The sequence below is a fragment of the Octopus sinensis genome, linkage group LG19 (assembly GCF_006345805.1).
Source record: "Octopus sinensis linkage group LG19, ASM634580v1, whole genome shotgun sequence".
Lineage (NCBI taxonomy): Eukaryota > Metazoa > Mollusca > Cephalopoda > Octopoda > Octopodidae > Octopus > Octopus sinensis.
In genome coordinates this window covers 46,144,511-46,157,290 of record NC_043015.1, presented here as the reverse complement: position 1 = coordinate 46,157,290, position 12,780 = coordinate 46,144,511, and the positions used below count along the sequence as shown (strand labels likewise).

The 12,780-nt window shown below is 40.2% G+C and overlaps 1 protein-coding gene across 1 annotated transcript in view; it reads left to right on the top strand.

The window, feature by feature from the left end:
- Positions 1-12,780, top strand: part of LOC115222068 (putative GPI-anchored protein pfl2) — a gene marked incomplete at its 3' end in the record, with an annotated part of 63,568 nt that overhangs the window by 18,998 nt on the left and 31,790 nt on the right. Inside the window, exons 2-8 of the mRNA XM_036511194.1 lie at positions 3,812-4,035; positions 4,178-4,252; positions 6,003-6,178; positions 8,324-8,562; positions 9,812-10,055; positions 11,731-11,840; positions 12,377-12,509. Of these exons, the coding sequence (XP_036367087.1) occupies positions 3,875-4,035; positions 4,178-4,252; positions 6,003-6,178; positions 8,324-8,562; positions 9,812-10,055; positions 11,731-11,840; positions 12,377-12,509 (1,138 nt within the window). The remainder of the gene's footprint in view (positions 1-3,811; positions 4,036-4,177; positions 4,253-6,002; positions 6,179-8,323; positions 8,563-9,811; positions 10,056-11,730; positions 11,841-12,376; positions 12,510-12,780) is intronic.

Here is a 12,780-nt window from a genome sequence, read left to right as displayed (position 1 = left end):
GAACCATTGCACGCTGGACAAAATGCTTAGCGGCTTTTCATCTGTCTTTATGCTCTGAATTCAGATTCCGAGGAGCTCAACTTTGCCTCCCATCCTTCTCGTGTAGATGTAATCAACTAGCCCCCTCCTCCTAAATTTCAGACCTTGTGCCTGTCTTAGAAAGTATTATTATTATTTTTTTTTATTATTATTATAATTATTATTATTATTATTATTATTATAATTTTATTATTATCATTATTATTATTATTGTTGTTATTATTATTATTGTTATTATTATTATTATTATTATTACTTTATTATTATTTATTATTATATTATTATTTTATTTTTATTATTATTATTATCATTATTATTATTATTATTATTATTATTATATTATTATTATATTATTATTATTTTTTATTATTATTATTATTATTATTATTATTATTACTTTATTATTATTTTATTATTATTATTATATTATTATTTTATTTTTATTATTTTATTATTATCATTTTATTATTATTATTATATTATTATTATTATTATTATATTATTATTATTATATTATTATTATTTTATTATTATTATTATTTATTATTATTATTATTACTTTATTATTATTTATTATTATTATTATATTATTATTTTATTTTTATTATTTTATTATTATCATTATTTTATTATTATTATTATATTATTATTATTTTATTATTATATTATTATTATTATATTATTATTATTTTATTATTATTATTACGGAAATGTACTTGCATAGCGAGTGACTTGATCTGAGATCGTGTGCTGGAACGAAAACAATTGCAGCATGGAAAGTGTTTATAAACTTGCTGGCCTTGTGCCAAAATTCGAAACCATGATTATTATTATTATTATGTTTTTTCCGTCTTTCTTCAAATTTTCTTCCGGTTCTCGCCGAGTGTTTTCCATACATACACCTACTATATTATTACTATTATTATTATTATTATTATTATTGTTATTTTGTAGTAGACAGAAAACTGCCATGGCATTATTTAAAATTTTGCAAAAAAATATATATATTGATAATGATGGTATAGAAAATTGTGTGTTTTTGAAGAGATCCGGACAGCCAATAAATTGGCATGTTTATGCATTAAGATTTTAGGAATTTAAATTTGAAATTTAGCCAATTTAAAAAAAAAATTTTTAAGTAGATCAGAATAGGATGTATTTATAGACATCCACCCCTTACACACACCCAAGTTTAGCAGGTAGCCTGTAAACAATATATATGATGAATAGCAGTTTTTCTCTCTCTCTCTCTCTATCTCTAGCGTTGAGGAGTAGTAGGCTGACAGACATGATGTTTGCTGCTCACGTGTGTGTGTGTGTTTGCGTGTGTGCAGTTTAGTCCTAGGATCAGATCTGGTCAAAGACACCTGTGTACCAGATCATTCTCAGTGTAATCAGCCCATCCTTCCTCAGTCCTCGAACATAGTATATTTTTGGAGTACACGGCCGTGTCCTTCTTTTTATATGATGCAAGCTATAAACTTCCTCATCTGTCTGCCTATCAATTGGACACTTAACTTCATGGAAATATAGTAAGGAGAATGTTTTATAGTTTGCCAACATACACAAATGTCACTGAACTGGGGTTTTTTTGCCTTAGACGGAGTCTACATACTGAGAAAGGGAGAGGATTCATGCTTACTGTATTAACACTGAAGCTCAGGCAGAGCAGATATACAAGCACACACAACAGCTGCAAGCTTTGCTGAATCTACTTAGCCAAGCTCCAGTGCCTATGTGGTCTCTGCCAGATAGCATCAAGGTGAACGACCTGGTGTTTCACTTAGTGATTGCCTGAGATGATTCCAAATGTCCTCTTCTCTCTCACTTTCAGACAAATTGTCTTGTAACTCAGCACTTTTGATGATATGCGGAAGAAGGATCTCTGACTTGAAATACAGCTAAGGGTTAGCAATGGGAAGAGCACCTAGCTGTAAAAAAAAAGGCCTTCGTTACTGTTATTGTCAAGCTGTACTAATATGGAAAAGCTTACTGAATGAGTAAATGAATGAACAAAGCATTAGTTTGAAACATAAAAGGGAAATGGATTCGCTAATAGAATTTGGTAAAGGCGGCAAGCTGGCAGAAATGTTAGCACGCCGGGCAATATGCTTAGCGGTATTTCGTCTGCCTTTACGTTCTGAGTTGAAATTCCACCGAAGTCAACTTTGCCTTTCATCCTTTTGGGGTCGATTAAATAAGTACCAGTTTTGCACTGGGATCGATGTAATCGACTTAGTCCCTTTGTTTGTCCTTGTTTGTCCCCTCTATGTTTAGCCCCTTGTGGGCAATAAAGAAATAAGAATTTGGTAAGCATATCTCTCGCTTGATAAAGACCTTCCTTTAGTTGTGTCATTAAGATTTTTCTGAAAATAAGTGAAGATTTCAGTTGTGTTTATGTTTCAAAGATAACCAAAATAGAAGAGCATTCATCCAGCCATTTGATATAGAAGGATTGACTTGAGGGAATAGAATTTGACTTTCTGTTCAGGATTTGCCAGTCTATGTTTAAATGTATAGGACAGGCATGTGGCGTCAGTAATTACTCAGGGTAGGTAGTTGGCGACTTTTATGGAGTAAAACACACAAAATAAGCGAAACACAGGTGTGCGACTGAGTTGAAGGTAGAGCTGTTTCTACCTTTATATATGTCGAAGGTGTCGTAGAAATGTATGCAGCACGTGTACTACAGCAGTATTATGCATACCTTAAATACTGAGATTGAAAAGCAGGGATGAATTATGCCTACCTAATTTACAAATAGATTGGCATATTTCGGTCATATTATGCAGAGAAAATCCCTGGAGAAGGACATCATGCTTGGAATGGTCAGTGGCAAGAGAGGAAGAGGCTGACCAAGAACCCGCTGGCTTGACACCATCAAGAGGGATACCGGAATGCGTATACCTAAAGTTCGCATATGCCTGAACACTACTTAGAGCTGATACTGCTAAATAAATTCACCACTGCCCTAACAAGCTGCTCCACTTAGTCATGGGATATGAATTTCTGATTTATACAGTTCAGGAATACACATACACACGCATGGCAGAAACGTTAGCACACCGGGCGAAAGGCGTAGCCGTATTTCGTCTGCCGTTACGTTCTGAGTTCAAATTCCGCCAAGGTCGACTTTGCCTTTCATCCTTTCGGGGTCGATAAATTAAGTACCAGTTACGCACTGGGGTCGATGTAATCGACTTAATCCGTTTGTCTGTCCTTGTTTGTCCCCTCTGTGTTTAGCCCCTTGTGGGTAGTAAAGAAATAGGTATTTCGTCTGTCGTTACATTCTGGGTTCAAATTCCGCCGAGTTCGACTTTGCCTTTCATCCTTTCGGGGTCGATAAATTAAGTACCAGTTACGCACTGGGGTCAATGTAATCGACTTAATCCGTTTGTCCCCTTTGTGTTTAGCCCCTTGTGGGTAGTAAAGAAATAGGTATTTCGTCTGCTGCTACGTTCTGAGTTCAAATTCTGCCGAGGTCGACTTTGCCTTTCATCCTTTCGGGGTCGATTAAATAAGTACCAGTTACGCACTGGGGTCGATGTAATCGACTTAATTCGTTTGTCTGTCCTTGTTTGTCCCCTCTGCGTTTAGCCCCTTGTGGGTAGTAAAGAAATATATAATGAAGGAACTTAAAAGGTGTTTAAACATTTAGTATTAAAAACGTGAAATTTTTAAAAATATTATTATGCTGTTATGTACTGTGCATTGTTTCATTTTAATTTTTATATAAATTATCTTTTTTTTTTTTTTCATTTGTTTCCTAAAGCTCTCATGATGTTCCATCCAAACTTTCAGTAACCTGCACCAGGTGGCAGCAGCTGGTGACAGTATGTGGCCATTGTTACTGGACTTATCTCGGGATGAGTCTAAACGGATTTTACGCCGCCTGGAGCTTGAAGCCTACTCTTCCCTCATCTCTGCATTCAGAGCACAAGGAATTCTCACCAAAGATAAGAAAAAGATACTCAAAGACCTACAGCATGCTTTGAGGTTTGTGCCAAACCAGTGTTGATTCTTGTTTTGTTATTGTGTTGTGTTTTTGGTTTTGCTATTTGAAATATAATAATTCTTGTATTCCTAACTGTTCCTTGAAGATGTATTCCTATTCATGAATGTCATTTCCTTATTGCAGCATATCTACAGAGCGGCACCGTGCTGAGGTGCGAAGAGCTGTCAACGATGAACAGTTAGCAACAATAGCAGATAAGTGAGTATATCATGTCTGTCTATCTGCCTGCCTTCCTGTCTATCTATCTATCTATCTAGTTAGCTATCTATCTATCTTTCTACTTAGGTACATAACCAAGTAAATATCAAACAATGAGAATGGGTGCTCAATTTTTAGGAGCACTCCGTCGGTTACAACGATGAGGGCCCCAGCTGATACGATCAACGGAACAGCTTGCTCGTGCAATTAACGTGCAAGTGGCTGAGCACTCCACAGACACGTGTACCCTTAACATAGTTCTCGAGGAGATTCAGCGTGACACAGAGTGTGACACGGCTGGCCCCTTTGAAATACAGGTATAACAGAAACAGGAAGAAAGAGTGAGAGAAAGTTGTGGTGAAAGAGTTCAGCAGGGTTCACCACCACCCCCTGCAGGAGCCTTGTGAAGCTTTAGGTGTTTTCGCTCAATAAACACTCACAATGCCCGGTCTGGGAATCGAAACCGCGATCCTACGACCGCGAGTCCACTGCCCTAACCACTGGACCATACTGTATTGATGGCTAAAGAGTCTGTATTTATGGGATAAAGCTAGCATTGGTTTCATGTTAAAGAAGCCTGTAACAATTATCAAGTCTATCACACGGAGCATCAGTGTTCATCTCCAATCCAATACACACATACATGTATTATATATATATATATCTGGAGACACAATGGCCCAGTGGTTAGGGCAGCGGACTCACGGTCAGAGGATCACGGTTTCGATTCCCAGACCGGTCATTGTGTGTGTTTATTGAGCGAAAACACCTAAAGTTCCACGAGGCTCTGGCTCGGGGTGGTGGCGACCCCTGCTGTACTCTTTCGCCGCAACTTTCTCTCACTCTCTCTTCTATTGGCCTGCTCGCTTAGCCAGCAGGGTGGCGTCATTTCAAGGCTAAAACAATGCGAAGCGCATTGTGACCAGCTGATGTGTAACAACATCTGATAGTATGTATGACATACATACATACATATGATAGGCAGATGCACTGGATAGGAGTAGGCATGGATGTGTGGTTAAGAATTTTGTTTCTCAACCTCTTGGTTTGGGGCTCCATCTCACTCGACATGTTCCACTGTGGTCCTGAGCTGACCAATGCTTTGTGAGCAAATTTATGTATGTGAGTGTATTTATTTATGTAATTGTATATATGTAGTGTGTGTATATATATATATGTATATGAGTACACAACTGTCTGTCTGCGGGAACATTTATACTCTGTAACAGTTTGTAATTGATAAACAGTGGGCTACGAACAATGGAGTTTGAGTTCTCGGTCAGCAAATAATCCAAAAGCCCCGCAATTTCAAACACGTGAAATAAATTTGGCAATGATGACTATGATGATCTGAGAGAAGAATCGGTCTTAACTTTTGCAGTAACAGCAGCTGCTGCCACCATTATTGTTTTGTAATTAGTTGGAAAGTGTAACCCCTCGAAAGAGCTGTTCTTCACTCCTGCTCCAGAGCGCCGGCTGCGGGGGTCACTCCAAAAAAACTCTATCTGCGACGATTTCATCTCAATCGAAGGAGAGGGGCTTTCTCCGTCCGGGTTGCGGTTCCGTGGAATAAGCTGCCGGACGAGATAGTGAAGATGCCGACGACCGCTCGGTTCAAAGTCTCTCTTGACCAGAAATGGCCTGAACTCTTTGCATGAACACCCTCCCTGTACATAACTCCATGGCCTTGCTTTTTTGCTTTTTGAGCCAAAAAATTAACTTAACTTAACTTTTCCTCCTTGTATTTCAGAATGTGTGGGCCAAGTACGGATGCTGACTGGCTGATTGAAGGCCGGCGTCTTATCCCCCTGATGCCTCGCTTAGTCCCACAGACGGCTTTCACTGTCACTGCTAACCAAGCAGTTAACCTACAAGTGGAGAAGAATGCTGCAATGCCCAATCCTATGCACACTGGTAACAAAGATTGTAAGTCAATATCTCTTCCCCTTTTTCTTTTCATATGCAAAACGCTTTCTTGCATATCATCATCATCATCGTTTGACGTCCGCTTTCCATGCTAGCATGGGTTGGACGATTTTGACTGAGGGCTGGCGAACCAGATGGCTGCACCAGGTTCCATTTTTATTCAAATTTACTTTCAATTTAGCATTCTGCCTTATTATAATTTTTCCTCTCCTCTCATTTCTCCACGTGTGGTCAACACAACCTCACCATTTATTATTGATTCGTATCAAAAACAGTTCCAGGGCTAGCTCCACCTTCTTTCCCTTTACAACCCAGTTAACTCTTTAGCATTTAAACTGGCCAGATCTAACCTCTCACACCTACTCCACAATCTTGTTCTAAAACTATACAATCATATCACTTAAATTTCAAAGCTGTAAGATAATGCATGATTAATTCAAAACAATCATCATCATCATCATCATTTAACGTCCACTTTCCATGCTAGCATGGGTTGGACGATTTTGACTGAGGGCTGGCAAACCAGATGGCTGCACCAGGCTCCAATCTTGATCTGGCAGAGTTTCTACAGCTGGATGCCCTTCCTAATATCCCAACCACTCTGAGAGTGTAGTGGGTGCTTTTTATGTGCCACCGGCACGGGGGCCAGTCAGGCGATTAATTAATCCTTTAGCATTCAGATTACTCGGTCAATTGTAATGCTTATTTATTGACATTGTAAAAAGCATCCAGTCTACACTGTGAAATAGTTGGCATTTGGAAGGGCATCCAGCTGTAAAAACCATGCCAAAACTGACCTCGCCTGTGCTGGTACCATGTAAAAAGCAGTCAGTCCACTCTTTGGGGTGGTTGGTGTTTGGAAGGGTATTCACCTGTAAAAAAACATGCCAAAACTGACCTCACCTGTGCTGGTACCATGTAAAAAGCAGTCAGTCCACTCTTTGGGGTGGTCAGTGTTTGGAAGGGTATCCAGCTGTAAAAACCATGCCAAAACAGACAGTCTGATGCTGTCTTCTGCCTGGCGAGCGCCTGTCAATCTGTCCAACCCATGCCAGCATGGAAGGCAGATGTTAAATGATGAAGATGATGGTGATTGCTTTGAATTAAGCATACATTATCTTGTAGCTTTGAGATTTCATTGATGTGATTTTTATCTTTTACTTGTTTTAGTCATTCGACTGCGACCATGCTGGGGCATCATCTCGAAGAATTTTTAGTTGAATGTATCAACCCTATATCGTTTTTTGTTTTTTTAAAGCCTGGTGCTTATTCTATCAGTTTTTTTGCTGAATTGCTAAGTTACAGGGGTATAAACATACCAGCACAGGTTGTCAATCGGTGGGGGGATAGATCAAACACATACATACGCATGATGGGCTTCTTTCAGTTTCTGTTTACCAAATCTACTCACAAGGCTGTGGTCAGCCCAAGGTACCATGTAGTGGAACTGAACTGAAGTGGTAACCATGTTCTATGGACACAAATGGGTCTCTTGAGGCCCGCTGGTGCCAAACAGACCATTTTGGTAAATGGAACAATTTGAGGACTCAGTTTGCTCGAGTGCTTGTGGATCATTTGATATGTGTTTTCTGGGGGTGGATGGCAAGGCCAGCTTTGCTTTGTGCCACAAAACCACAATGACAGGTAAGGTTTCCATTTAGAGGAACAGCATTATGTGTGTTAGTGTTGTGTTAGTGTTGTTTACATCCCTGTAATATAGCAGTTCAGGAAAAGAGACTGAGAAAATAAGTGCCATGCTTAGAAGAAATATAACTACTAGGGTTGATACATTCCTCTAAAAGGCCCTTCGAGGGGTTGCCCCAACATGCTTGCAGTCTAATGACTGAAGCTAATGAAAAGATAAAACATGGCACGTAAAAAGCACCATCCAATCGTGGCCGTTTGCCAGCCTCAACTGGCACGTAAAAAGCACCCACTACACTTATGGAGTGGTTGGCATTAGGAAGGGCAACATCCAGCTGTAGAAACATTGCCAGATCAGACTGGGCCTGGTGCAGCCTTCTGGCTTCCCAGACCCAAGTTGAACCGTCCAACCCATGCCAGCATGGAAAGCAGATGCTAAACGATGATGATGTTGTTGTTTGTTTATGTTAACCAATATTACTTCTGTTATCTTTTTACAAGGGGGTGTTATTCCTGAAGATGAAGAAGAAACGTGCAGTCGGAAGAAAAGAAGCATGTCGGTGGATAATATAAGTTCGGTCTGTGCCGGAACCCAGACACCCCGTGCCACCACTGCATCCGCCTCCTCTTCAACGTCATCGAACACCCTGCAAGGTATGTCTCCCGTCAAGATCACCATCAGCAAGAACTCTCAGACGAGAAACCAGAACACCAGTGCTGTTGCAACGCAGACCCAAAAAGTAAGGACATTACTCTTTTTTTTTAGCTTAGAGAGAAATGTTTATGTATGTACAAGCACAGAGATGTATGATTGTGAAACTTAGCTTTTCTTCATCATCATCATCGTTTAGTGTCCACTTTCCATGCTAGCATGGGTTGGACGGTTCATCTGGTGTCTGGGAAGCCAGAAGGCTGCACCAGGCTCCAGTCTGATCTGGCAGGGTTTCTACAGCTGGATGCCCTTCCTAACGCCAACCACTCCGTGAGTGTAGTGGGTGCTTTTTACGTGCCACCGGCATGGAGACCAGACGAGGCTGGCAAACGGCCACAATCGGATGGTGCTTTTTACGTGCCACCGGCACGGAGACCAGACGAGGCTGGCAAACGGTCACAATCGGATGGTGCTTTTTACGTGCCACCGGCACGGAGACCAGACGAGGCTGGCAAACGGCCACAATCGGATGGTGCTTTTTACGTGCCACCAGCACGGAGACCAGACGAGGCTGGCAAACGGTCACAATCGGATGGTGCTTTTTACGTGCCACCAGCACGGAGGCCAGTCAGGGCGGCGCTGGCTACAGCCACGTTCGGATGGTTCTTTTATGTGCCACCGGCACTGGTATCACAGCTACAAATTCCATTGATGTCGATCAATTGCGGCATTATCTACATTTATGCTAATTTGTGTCTACAATAGTGCCACTTAGTTCATCGTACATGTGTATTGTGTGTACTCCTGTTTCCACTCCATGTGATGATTGTAAAAGGGCATCATTGTCATACAGGTAATGCCTTGCAATTCCTGTTTTCCATGGTGAAATATTACCTTTGCTGAGAAACAGGTAACAGTAGATGACAAGAAGAGAATCCAGCCAAGGAAATTTGCCTTATCAAATTCCGTCTGACCCATGCAGGTGTGAAAAAGTAAATGTTAAAACAACAATGTGGATGATGATGTTGACTTCACTTAGCTGTTGGAAATATATATCAGGCCATTTTAGAATGGTTGTGTGGTTAGGGAGCTTGCTTCCTAGCTACATGGTTTCGGGTTCAGTCCCACTGCGTGGCGCTTTGGGCAGGTGTCTTCTGCTATAGCCCCGAGCCGACCGAAGCTTTGTGATTGAATTCGGTAGGTGGAAGTTACTGCCGTGTGTGTATGTGTGCATGTAGGTGCTTGTGCCTCTCCAAAAGAGAGAGAGGGTACCATTTCTTTTTAGAACATTCTATGTTCTTGGAGGACTAATTTTTTATTTTTTCCCATTCCTACAGGTGATATTGGTGTCCACTTCTGGTTCTGGTTCGAGCACTGGCCCCAATGTATTACCAAAGTCCATTTCTTTGCCTCTTGTTAAAACAATCCCAACAATGACGACCAGTGGAAGTGGTCATCCAAAGATGTCCATTGTGATGCCCAGCACAAACACAAGTCCTGGAAGTGTTTCCATCTCTAACGGTAACCTTGGAAACATCATCACTGTGGTCACTACATCAAATACGTCTTCAAAGTCTACCTGTGAGTTTCTGCAGTATTTATATGCTGATTGCTCTATCAGTGTCTTTTTTTTTATTAACCCTTTCGTTACCAACCCGGCTGAAACCGGCTCTGGCTCTGAGTGCAAATGTCTTGTTTTCGTAAGTTCTGAATTAAAATCTTCCACCAAACCTTAGTCACAATTCATGTTCCCAACACTAGCTGAATGATAACTAAGTTATTTTACTAAATTCTTTGTTATATTTAAAGTAATTGAAAGAAACACAGAGCATCTCAAAATGAATACAGTAACGAAAGGGTTAACTTGTTTTTTTTTCTGTATAATAAAGCGAACAGGAATGTGTGTGTGTATATGAGAGAGAGAGAGAGAGAGATCGACTAAAAAGTGTCTTGGAGAAAGACTTGCAAACATTTAATATTTTTGTAATAGTGAAAAGCCCATAGTTTCAGTCAGTCAGGAAAGTGCAATGGTGGGGTTGCTTCTGATAGGACCCTGTAGAGGAGGTATCTGAGAATTCTACACCCACAACTCTCCCAAGAGTGGTGGATAGGGAAAATGGATGGATAGATGTTTGGTTGTTGACAAAAACCACAAGGCCATTAGGAAATATCGAGGCCCGGCAATCACAATCCTGGTGCTCTGAAAGTGATCTTCTATGTGTTATGTGCTATCTTGTACCCAGGGCTGGATCTACCACTGGATGGATTCGGATGAAATTTTCAGGGATGTTTGGCCTCATGACTGGCACAAACTAATTAGATTTTAGGATCGAACTGATATCGAACAAGGATCTTGGATTATTTTTCCTTTTATTTTACTTAATTTTTGAGAGTGGCCTGGTTCATTTTTAGTGTTCTCGTGTGTGAGACCAGTCGAATTTATTTCAGATATTCTCCTTTTAAAAAATCATCTCTGGCTAATTGTTGAGAGGCTGGTGGTGTTGTCTTGGTAGAGGTTTGCACTCTCTGAGTGCTCTTGTTGTACATATTTCATTGATTTTTAAGAAATAAATTTTAAAATTTTCCTTTACAAATGACTTCAAATAGCTCCTTTGTTTATTCATATTTCTAAAACCTTTCTTTGGGAAATCCCCAGCTTGTTGGGCTCACTTCGCATGCCACCCCACCCTGTGGAAGCGGGTGGAGACGTTTAAAATTTGATTCACCTAGGGCATCATTTACCCCAGGGCCCTGCTTACCTGAATTCTAGCTGCTTGCCTTATAACTCAAATACTTCGGTATTTTTCTTATTCCTACACTGACTACTTCAGTTGTTCTGTTCATTTCTATCATGTACGCATCTCTGTCTTGCATCATATATGGAAGTAAGAATATTGGGATCAAATTTTGGCACAAGGCCCCCAGGGAGAGAGAGATGTAAGTCAATTACGTTGACCCTAGTGTTCAACTGGTACTTACTTTATCAACCCTCTGAAGAGATGAAAAGCAAAGTCAACATTGGTGGAACTTGAACTCAGAACATAGAGACAGGCGAAACGCCACTAAGCATTTTGCCTGGTGTGCTAGTGATTTTGCTAGACTCTCGTCATTGATATTGGGTGATCAATTTTGAATTAGTGCTAACTGAACAAGTTTGGACATCATTTTTCATTTCTCTTGAATCATCTTTTTTTCTCTTTATCTTCCTTCTCTCTCTCCCTCTCTCTCTGAATAGAAATTTCCATTTTGTTTGCAGCAACAAATACAACGGCTGTTCTTGGTACTCCTTCTGCAGCATTTTTACCATCATCTATAAACATTTCTAAACCCAGACCAAAATCAGTTCCAAGACAGAAGCTCCCTCAGGTAAACTATTTTATTTATTTGCTTATAATCTTTTTTCTCTCTCTCTTAATATTTGATTAAATTGTTTGTTATCATTATTATTATTTTAACTAAGTACCTGTGAACAGGTTGCAGAAGAACACTGAAAGGCTTCACTGCAGTTAAATTATTTAACAATTTACAAATATATAAACACTTAACCCTTTGAATGGACATATCTGGCTCAAATATTCTACCTGTTTTACGCCAAAAGAGGCCAGATTTGGCCTCTCAGACCCACCCACCTGTGTCATTCTAAAAATAAGCAATCACATTATTGAAACCTCAGAGCTACAAGGTAACACATAATTAATTGAAAACAGTGTGAATAAATAAACATGACATTTGACAGGGTAATCTGAATGCTAAATGGTTGATGAATTACAAAGACAGCTATTTGGCTTTGACGTGCATATCAGAGGATGGAGAGAGAAAGAAATAAAGTGCCAGTCATATCAGTAAATGTTGTATTTTGCATGTTGTCTCTTACTGTAGTGCTCCTCTTGGTATTTTCACAGTTTGGTCAAAAACCTGGCGTTGTGATCCCTGTTGGCCAGCAACCATTACATTCTCCCCAAGGAAACCAGTCTGTACAGAGTATCCAAATAAAACCAAACACGAAGTCAGCGATCCAGATTAAGCATGAAGGAGGTAAGCTATTGTGCCAATGCGTATACATACGTGATTCTTTTCTCTTTGTGTGTAGTGTGTGTATGTGCAGTGGTGGTGGGGTTGTAAATTTGTAAATTATTAGTTATAACATCAATGGAAATTGCAGCTGTGATACCAGTGTCGGTGGCACGTAAGCGAACCATCCGAACGTGGCCGTTGCCAGCGCCGCCCCGACGGGCCTCCGTGCCGGTGGCACGTAAAAAGCACCATCCAACCGTGGCCGTTGCCAGCCTCGCCTGGCCCCCGTGCC